Raw genomic sequence first — 10,081 nt, 5'->3', positions numbered from 1 at the left:
GGGAAAACCTCTTTCAATCTTCTCTATCCTTGTTTGCTTTCATCTTTGCAAAGGAAAAACCTCTTTCTCCTGCAACAAGATTTGGTAAGGTATGATGCAATGTCCTGCCTTATTCTGTAACACCTATTACATTACCTCTTATTTTCTGTAATAAAATATCCCCCATAGAGCTACAAAATGTGAGTAGATGGCTCCCTAAAGATAAAATTATTCATCAATCTATACTTCATTGATAGTTTGACAAAGATTCTAGAGTTTGCTTTCATTTCACTTTTAAAATTTCATTAAGATTTATGCCCTAAAACACAGTTATCTCCTTCCCCAATAGTTTAACCTGTTCCTTGTGTTTACTCAACTTTCAGCTCATACGGTTATGGATTTCTTCAGATCTTGGGCTGACTACCTATATTTGGAAATGAATAACATATGTATTCACAATAGCGACTGAAATATATATCTCATTTAGTGCTCTTCAGGTGATCTCAGTATAAGCAAATTGCCAATATCTGTACATGGACGGATTCTAAGATGCGAAATATTTATGAGATACTTGAAATCTAGTAAAAGTTCGACTTCTCTTTCAGCCAGAGATCTGCCTACAAGAGTAATCTAGCTCAAACATCACTTTAGTTTGTTATTAGCAGCAAGGTCATGTTTGGCACTTGTGAAGTCGATGCTTCTTCACCCGAGGAATGCAAGGAAAAGAGATTCTTTGCGATTGCATTCGAACATTCAGCAGCAAGCTCTGCCTGAAACTACATGGGGTTAGTAGTTATACGTATTTAACTACTCAAGTCTTTTCTGCAGCATGTACACACACAGAGAGGAGAAAAATACCTCTATGTTGCTAGTTGGTACCTCGTCATCAACTCAGCAGCGAATTTCTGAACCCTGTGTATGTTCTAGGTGGTGAAGGCATACATGCCCCTTTTTAGACTAAAGAATTGAAAATTGTGAAAAGGATAGGGTGTGACAATAATTCAGTAATAAGGATATCTTCTCTTCATAAATGGGATGGTTAAGCAGCAGCAGCTTATTGTTGTTCACAACAGCACGAACTAATACTTCTTTTGCCTCCTCCTGCTTTTTCCTCAGCATGCTGCACATCTGGAAACATAATAAACTATGATCTGGCATGACACTTTCTCACCTGCCTCAGTCTAGGCCTCAACAAAGAACAAATTGTTGCTTGCTCGGAGAAAAAGGAGCTAACTAAGTTGAAGCATATAGAATTATTGCACCACGTAACCTTTGAATTTTCAATTATCGGCTTGAAAGCATTAATAGAGGGTGGGATAGGACACTAATTAATGCATCCACCAATTGGCTTCGGGGACCCAATTTCCATTCAGCTTATATAAGAGACATATAAAACTTCCACCAACAAAATCAGAATATCCATCTAAACTGGCTTGTAATTCTCGTGTCCATTTTTTCTTTGTCAAATTCATGGATGCCTCTTGGAATTCCGAGGTGCAGTTAAAAAGAGCGAACCTGATTTCGAGCATACTGAAGGTTTCACTAAAGTGGAACTCTAGCTAAGATTGATACAATGAAAAGGATGTTAAGAAAATTCAGATCCAAATACATAAACCTAAAAGGAACTACTGTAACAATTTCTAGGACCAAAGAGGACATGTCTAAGTAACCAACAGAAAACAAGTTGAGGAGAATGCAGCATTTTTTTCATTGTTCGTGTAGCCAATGTAAAATGGGAAGGTGGTAGATCTCATGCAATTCTAAGTCTCATAGAAACTTAAAATTTGAAGTGTATGCTGTCTGGTTACTTGTTTAGAGTAGAAAAGTACTGGCTGAACAAGCATTTACCTTTTCCACAATCTATAGCAATGATTTACTTCATGACTTCTCATAATATCTGAAAAGATACTACACCAGCAAGCAGAAAACAAGGAAAAACCAAAAATAGCGAGGAAGCACTCCGTACATCATCGAGATCCTTTGAAAGAGCCTCAGCCTTCTTTATGTTGTCATCATCTTCTATCTCAAAAGGGCGCCCTAACTCTTTGATGTTCATCTCCATAGGAACATCACGTGAAGAGATTTGGCAATTTTCATAATCACTCGTCTTATTACCATTTCCAGAATGTTCATGATCATTAACCTATCAATGAAGAATGATGGAGAACTTTAAAAGGTTGACATGCTTCTACGTTCCTATGTATGGGAGACACTTCGGAAACTATATCAAACATCTATATCTATTCTTTTTCTATCAATCACCTGTTTGTGCCATATCTTTTCTGTACCTTCAGAGGAGCCCCTGTAGAATTTTGAGGAGTAATCACACCTAAGTTCAGCACTGATGAATAAAAGATGTGCATTATCTAATTTTACAGAAGAACCTGCTTTCACTGGGTGAGTGCGAAAGACGCTTTGACGGAAGTAGGATCGTCAAATCCAAATTCGTCTGCATTAGGTGATATCACAAGTGACAAAGTCCCATACTTGTTATGTGACTATGCAGAAAAGGTATTCTTTTGCAAGGGAAAGCGGTGGAGAAAAGGAAAACAGACCTCTGGTACTTTCCTCTTGATGGATGAGTTAGCAGGCATTTGCTTCAGCCTCTCTGTACTATTATTGTCTTTGGCTTGTAAAATAGCTTTAAAACCACCATGCTGGTTCACAGTTTTTGAGGATTTCATATCTTTTTGCAACACTGTCCGAGATATCTCAGGCTTTGCACCAAGTTTTCTGCATTAGGAGCATGTGATTGATTGAAAGATTTCAGAAAGAAAAAAAAGAAGTCTCCATATTTGAAGACTTTGACAGGTAGAAGAAAGAAATCAGTATGGTACGCTGAAATTTTCAGTCTAGATGTGTCTAGAGTCCTCCTGGCAGCTTTAATAGGCAGTGTTTTGTCTCCTTCGTTGAGAGTATTCTTTGCAGTTGGAATAGGAGTCGTGTTTCTTGGTACAGCAATGCTGCATGGGGTGGACGTAGTTGTCTGTTGACTTTTGCTAGGAGGACTTACCCGGGAACTGAAGGAAAACATGCCAACGATTTTTTTGGTTAGAAAATATTTCTATTTTCATCGATCAAGAGAGGCACTTGACTGGAATTAAGCACAATATCAGAGCGTTGTGTCTATGGCTTAGAAAAATGGCATTATCAATCATAACATATAAGATGACTTCTTAATCTACTGAGAATGCCAAACAATATCTTATATAACTAATAGTTTTGGATGAAGTGATCTCCATATACAACAAACATGACTAGTTTAAGAGAAAAAGTTCAAACAAGTGAATCAGATAAATATGTGAAATCTTTTTAGGTGCAGGCATCCAAACAGAAACAATACTGCAAAAGATACCAAGAAACAAGATCAGCTAAAGTAGTCCATGCATGCTAAGAAATGTTTTCTATGCATTTCAAGCATTTTACATGGTGAATTCAATGGCATATCTGTTGGAAACATCAATCTGATGGGCGAGAAGGCGAGACCTGAAAGTAAAAAGATCTTTAATGCTTGCTTTGCTTTTCTCGGGAACAGATTTTCCTTGTTCTGGTTTTTGTTCATTTGGCCTCAAAGAACCAATCAACGTTCTTATGTTTTCCTCACCATCCGACTGGGAGCCCTTCCTAAAGTATTTGGGTTATCAACAACAAAAATTAGAATTCTTGCATTTACCATGAAATTACAATCAGGTAAAGTAAAGTGAAGCTTGAAAATTTGAGCATGATACAAATGTAAGTTACTAAAAACTTACATAGTAATGCCTAAAATCTGGTGGCTCTCCTGACTTCCTGTCTGAAGAGGGTTAATCATTGGCAGTGATCTAGAGTCCGGGGGAAAACCAGCTTTGCTCCCAGTTTCATCATCTTTGTTATCTTGAGATCTGTATTAAATTGTATCATACAAACTATTACAAAAATTTGACTAGTTTACACCATTGGCTTACATTATTTCATCTGAAGGACTCCGTGTTATGGAGCCAACTCTCTTGTTACCAAATGCAGAAGCTTTTGTCTCAGTCAATGATGTTGTCTTCTGCATCTGAGCTGCAGGTTTAATTGATGGCATAAAAAATTTTGACCTGATGACACCAGTGTCTCTTCTTTTCTCTGCTGTCAAATCTTCAGCTACTATTCCACTGCGACAATTTCAGAAAAGGCAAGTGCACCACAATTTCATAATATGCAGGAAAGAAACTTATTTTACACTGTTCTCTACGAAAACTCAGCTTTGCAGTTCCAAGTTAGACATCATGGACAGTAATGCTGAATGAACAAAAGGGAGATGGTCCGTATGACCTACTTGCTTAAAGAGGATGTAGAAAGCTCAGAAGTTGGGTTCTGAATCTCGTTAACGATTTTCACGTCTTGCATTTTGTTTTCTATAGCATTTGTAATGTACATACTGTTGGAATGTGTCTCAGTCCTGTCCTTATTGGTCTCCAAAACATGCTTATCGCTTTCAAGGATGCTCTTTTCACTAGCATTCTTCCTTGATGTTGCAACATCCTCCAAAGATGAACTTTCTAAAACTGTCTTCTCATAGTCTGTGTCTGAGTCCAAAAGCACTTTTTTGTTGACGTCATCCGTAGCCACAGAATTAACATGTTGCTGTAAACCAGAAGAAGTATCCTTCCTTGATTCACTTGGTGATATCAAAGAAGTTCCCTCCTCTACTTGGCAAACTGCTTCTTGAGTGCTGGTAGATATTTTTTCCTGTAACGAACTTTTTGCTTTCTCCAGTGCAACTTCACTGCTAACTGATTGCAACTTTGAAGTGTCGTTATTGCTCATAGTATGGTTTGAAGGTAAACTATGTTTAGTGGTGTCATGACTTTTATCTGTGTTAATATGAGTATCAATAGTTAAATTCATCCCAGCCTCTGATGCCCTGTGTTTCTGGGCTGTCCTGTCCTCTAAAGAACCAATGTCTTCATTCAGATGACTTCCAGAGCCTTCATTACCACTTTTCTTAGAAGTACATTCCTTTTCTTGGCTGTTCTTTGCCTTTTCTCTACTCTCCTGGCTTGACCCAAAACTGAAGCTATCCTTTTCTTGGTTGTTCTTTGCCTTTTCTCTACTCTCCTGGCTTGACCCAAAACCGAAATTATCCAACCTGGACCAAACACAGGTGGGGATACTCCACTTAGTTACAATGGAACTACTGAGTGATATTGATATTCGATGAACTGAAGCTAGAAAAATATGGAGCACAGTAAAAGGAGCATAAAAAGCAGTACATACTCAAAATCAAATGAAAAATTGAAGTCATCTCCCTTCTTTTTGTTGCCAGCACCATTGGATTCTTTCTTTGATGTCTCCCTTGATTTTCGATCCTTTTTACATGGGGAAGAGATATCAAGATCTGGCATGTCAATGTTGAAGGATGATATCTTGCCAAAATCACTATCAAGGCTGAAATCCATATCCCTAAAGAAAGTTCAATGCCAGAATTAGGTAATGTGTCATTCCTTCTCTGTTCAACATTCTATAGCTTGTCCAGAATCAAGTCTGGAAAATTGTTTGTCACAAATATACTGCGAATTTTTAAATAGAGTAATACTGTAAAAGAGAGACAGAGAGACTTGCAAGTTAATGACAGAAACCTTAGATCCAAGTACCAACAAAAAAGTGATTGACGAGATAAATGAAAATAATAAATGCGAGTATTCTGATGCAGCAGCTTAACAAAATTAATTAATTATATAATTAGAAATAACAACACAAGGCTATGCAGAGGTTACTCTTTGTCAAAGTTGAATGTCTTTTTCTTATTTTTGGATACAGGCCCAAAGTCGAAATCCATCGCATCATCTCCCATAGACATCGATTTCAATGACTTAAGAAAGTCATCTCCCATATCCAGATCTGTCACAACATAACGTAAATAGTAATTATCCAAGTTGCAGGTGATTGAAAATTCCAATATCTGCTATACTCGAGACGTATAAAGAAAGGCACGGATAAACAAAAACTCATCGAATAATTATCTGGGATGAAGAATGTATCTCTATTTACTTTGTTCCTCCACGATGTATACTATTGGACATTTTGCACGTTACAATCCATCAAGCTGCCATACTTCAATGTGGCAATCCTATTTTAAGGACTGATGCCAAATACTGTTGATCCTGACATTTTCATTTTCAAAAATCTTTTTATCTGAAAGTTTCTTGTATACAAGTACCAAAAAAAGCATTGTGAATCTCATCCAGATTGTCTTTTGTAATTTTATTTAAAACAGACTTGGTATTAGATGACATTACTGTTTAAGGAAGCTATCTATTCTAATAGGTATTTCATGTTGAAATCAATTTTTCTTAAGCTTTAAAAAGTGCATTTTTCAGTGGTTAATTCTACAAATAGGTTTACATCCTAGTATGAACCTAAAAGAAACAGTAAGTACCAAGTAATGGATCTTTCTTCTTTGATTTGACAGTCGAAGATGCTCCCTTCGAAGATTCTGCCATCTGCATAGAAAGATTGATTTTGTACTTAACTGTGGCAGGCTCTTAAAGGGCATCAAGAAGGTAGGAAAAAGAGCAGTAATTCGAAGAGAACATATCACAGAACTACAAAACTAGAAGCAAAGAACCATAGATCTTGCACAGTCTCTGATAGTTCCAAATCAGACTTTTTTAAGTAATAAGTAGTTTGATGTAAGACAGTTATCAAGTCATAAAACATAAATGGGTCTTTCAACATTTTTGCATCAGAAAACAGCTGCAATATGGTATATGGAATCAAAGCATCATCTCCTAGCAAGGATTGACCAGTCCAAGCACTGATTTATTTTGCAAAGGAGTCAAATACACAGCATCATGAAGAACACAAATAGAAAGGTGGAACAAAAAGGAATGCGAGAGTAAATCTACAAGCACACTCATTTTATGCAAAATTTCATTAAGTTCCCTCTGCCTGTAATAAAATATCTGAATTAAATATCGAACTTTGGAAGCGAACTTTTTTAGTAAATACTTTTAAGGGGTTGGAGAATTTGCAATACACAGGACAATTAAGTGCTATGAAATCTAACCAAACAAGATAACAACATATTCCAGAGGCTATTTGAAGGCAGTATGACACAAAAAGAGAACCATATGTATATTTTCTCAGAGTCTTATATCTCTTTTCAAATCTCAGAGCTAATATCAGAGTTCTGTTTTAAGGCTCCAACCAAAGCACACTAGTCACTGTTCACTTAGCCAAGTGGAGATTTGCCTCTGTAGGATCAGAAATTAAGTTTTCTTCCCGTTTCGAAGGAGATTCTAAATGATTAACTAGTGAACGCAAAAGAAAAAATGTATAAATTTAACGACAGATGATAAATGAGATCTTTAACAACTCACAATTAAACCTACTGTCCGAATACAATAACAAGGCTATGAGAAAATAAATTGCATTCTAACCTATATTGAAGCACACAATATACATGCACTATCTATAACAGTGAAACAAATACTACTTGGAGTCTCTCTCTCTCTCTCTCTCTCTCTCTCTCTCTCTCTCTCTCTCTCTCTCTCTCTCTCTCTCTCTCTCTCTCTCCCCTCCCTCCCTCCCTCCTGAGCTATTCAAGTATATTTATCATCTTAGAATACATATCTCCGTTTTTCTCTCCAAAAGTTTCAAATCACAGCATAAATATACTCAAATTGATGAATCGAAAATAAATGACAGCAAAAATGTCTCATAAACATGAGGATTAGCAAATCAATACCATTAAAATTAACGTCACAAGTAGAAGGACTTGATCTCTTCACCAATTCATCAACGTTACAAAGTTAAAGTTATTCACAGCTCAGATATTGCGAAAATGGATAATAAATTGCCAAATTTCCTCGATTAAACATTTCACAGTTTGATACGTACGAACGGAATCGAAGTAAAATAAAAAACAATCCGAATCTGCGAAACCTGGTGAATGTGTACGATCGAATGAAATGGACGACTTCAATTTCGATTCCCAATTATTTCGAAAGCTTGGAGTTTCGATCGTTCGCTTTCCCTTTGCTTCTGCGTATGCGGAGTGAAGAGAGATAAAAGAGAATGTGGGTTTGAAATGATAGTTATGCATTCGCGCCTGAATTGGGTTTATATAGGCGGACACGGCAAGGGCATTATTGGTAGTATGATATAACTAGGGAATTTTATTCATGGATATGACAAGGGAAGGAAGTTAAATTTTGTACGCATTATGGTGCGTGTGGAGTATGATGTAATTCATTGTCTAAAAAAATGTTTTCTTTGAGAAAATGATTTTCTATGAGGGATTACGAAAATTATTTTTCAGGGAATCGTCCTTAACCAAAGAAATATTTTATTTTAGATATCTTTTTGTAGTTCTGAATTACTGCAAACATTACTATAACGAGTTGATGATAAGAGCTGATTAACCAAAAATATAGTGGTTTAAAGAGCCACTTTGTCATTTACATATCCAATGTATGTATATTAAAAGCACACTGTTATTTCACATTAATCCTAAATAAAATATTTCTTCTTATGTTCTTACTTTATTTTTGGATCTATTATCATTTGAATTTTGAAGAGCTAAAGAAGTGTTTATCCAACCACAATTTTTTTTTTAGATATTTTAAAATATTTTGAATTATTAGCCATTGTTATTTACAGGGAGTGCTTTTTATGATTTTTTAAATATAATTATTCATGTGATTATTAATACATGATCCAAAATAACAAGCAAATAGTACTGTATTATCAATTCATAATAAGAAGAATTAGTCTTCACTAGTGTCATTCGAAGAACAAAAGAAAATGTTTACTACTAGTATATATTTAGAGCCCGTTTGGACATAAGATTTTTTTGACTTTTTTTCGAATTTTTTTAATTTTTTTTCGAAATCAGTGTGGCTATAAAATTTTTAATTTTCACTTGAAGATAAATTTTGGAATTTTAAAACTTCAAAAACAGTTTTTCAAAATTTTTCACTCAGGCCACTCACAAAAATTCAAAAATAACCCAAAATTATGTTTATATTCAAACATAACTCTAATTTTTAAATACAGTTTTCGCTTGAAAAAAATTTCACTTTGATGTAGCCCAATGGCTAGAGGCCTAGAGCTGAGCCAGCATCTTGTAGCTTCTTGTGGACTGAAATTTCGTCGACGAGTTTTTTTGGGATAGTTGATTAGAACCTCGTGCTGATAACGTGTTAAGAAATGAGAGCAAAATAGAACAATATAGTAATAGAGACAAGATGTATAGAAGGAGAATGTAGAAGTTATCTTATTCAAGTGTGTTTCTTGTGTGTACTTCATAGGATAAAGAATACCCTATTTATAGGATATAAGATACATGAAAAGTTACAAGAATACACCTAAAGGTTACAAATATTAAGTGATGAATTAACTAAATACATGAACTCAAATGGTTCATGGAATATGGATGTTTAGGAGTATTCAATGGACATCCACTTTAATATATTCATAACATTCCCATTTGAATGTCCATCTAAAAGATAATGTGCCTCGTTAAAATGTTACTAGAAAAAAAAACCAGTGGAAAAAAGTACAGTGTAGGAAAAAAAGTACATACATCTTGTAATACGCATTGAGTGTTGCCTCATTAAAAACCTTACCAGGAAAACCAACTTGGGACAAATCTTGGTTAAAAGAAAAAGAGTACAGCGTGTACTATACTTCCCCTGATGAAAACTTTATTTGATATCTCGGAGACGATGCATTCCAATCTTATGTCTCAGCTTCTCAAATGTTGATGTTGGTAATGCCTTAGTGAATAAATCTGCCAGATTATTACTTGAACGGATTTGTTAAACATCTATCTCACTATTTTGTTGAAGATCATTCGTGAATAAGAACTTTGGTGAGATCTGCTTTGTTCTGTCTCCTTTGATATTGTCACGGCCCTAAGACCCAACCCGTTGTGATAGCGCCTATCATGGTACTAGGCAAGCCGATATTTCCAAAACAACTTCCAATATTTAACAGGAATGAGTTAAGACATTTAAAATAACCGTAGTTTGCCATAAAAACGGGATAAACCCAAAACATAAGTGCAGAAAGAAATAGCCTGATATCGGGGTGTCACTAAGTCATGAGCATCTAAATAACCAGTCTAAGATCA

General features: G+C 35.6%; 1 protein-coding gene across 3 annotated transcripts; it reads right to left on the bottom strand.

Moving 5' to 3' along the window:
* Window positions 1-429: 429 nt before the first annotated feature.
* On the bottom strand, window positions 430-8,051 carry LOC107763407 (uncharacterized protein At4g18490-like). Of its 3 annotated transcripts, none has more exons than XM_016581899.2 (16): window positions 7,891-8,049; window positions 6,383-6,446; window positions 5,721-5,844; window positions 5,221-5,406; window positions 4,280-5,092; window positions 3,924-4,115; window positions 3,732-3,860; window positions 3,466-3,603; window positions 2,817-2,999; window positions 2,535-2,712; window positions 2,364-2,428; window positions 2,242-2,281; window positions 1,946-2,122; window positions 997-1,107; window positions 838-899; window positions 430-755 (listed from the first exon to the last, which is right to left on the bottom strand). In XM_016581899.2, the coding sequence occupies exons 2-15, from the start codon at window positions 6,444-6,446 to the stop codon at window positions 840-842; spliced, it is 2,460 nt and encodes an 819-aa protein (XP_016437385.1). In that variant the 5' UTR covers window positions 7,891-8,049; the 3' UTR covers window positions 430-755; window positions 838-839. The 3 variants fall into 3 exon arrangements, with proteins under 3 accessions (XP_016437385.1, XP_016437384.1, XP_016437386.1); XM_016581898.2 differs by having other exon boundaries at window positions 430-749; XM_016581900.2 differs by lacking the exons at window positions 430-755; window positions 838-899 and having other exon boundaries at window positions 976-1,107; window positions 1,828-2,122; window positions 7,891-8,051.
* Between the last annotated feature and the right edge of the window lie 2,030 nt (window positions 8,052-10,081).

Source organism: Nicotiana tabacum, chromosome 3 (genome assembly GCF_000715075.1).
Source record: "Nicotiana tabacum cultivar K326 chromosome 3, ASM71507v2, whole genome shotgun sequence".
NCBI classification, from domain to species: domain Eukaryota; kingdom Viridiplantae; phylum Streptophyta; class Magnoliopsida; order Solanales; family Solanaceae; genus Nicotiana; species Nicotiana tabacum.
Note: the sequence above shows the minus strand (reverse complement) of the source record. Positions and strands in the feature narration are given on the sequence as shown.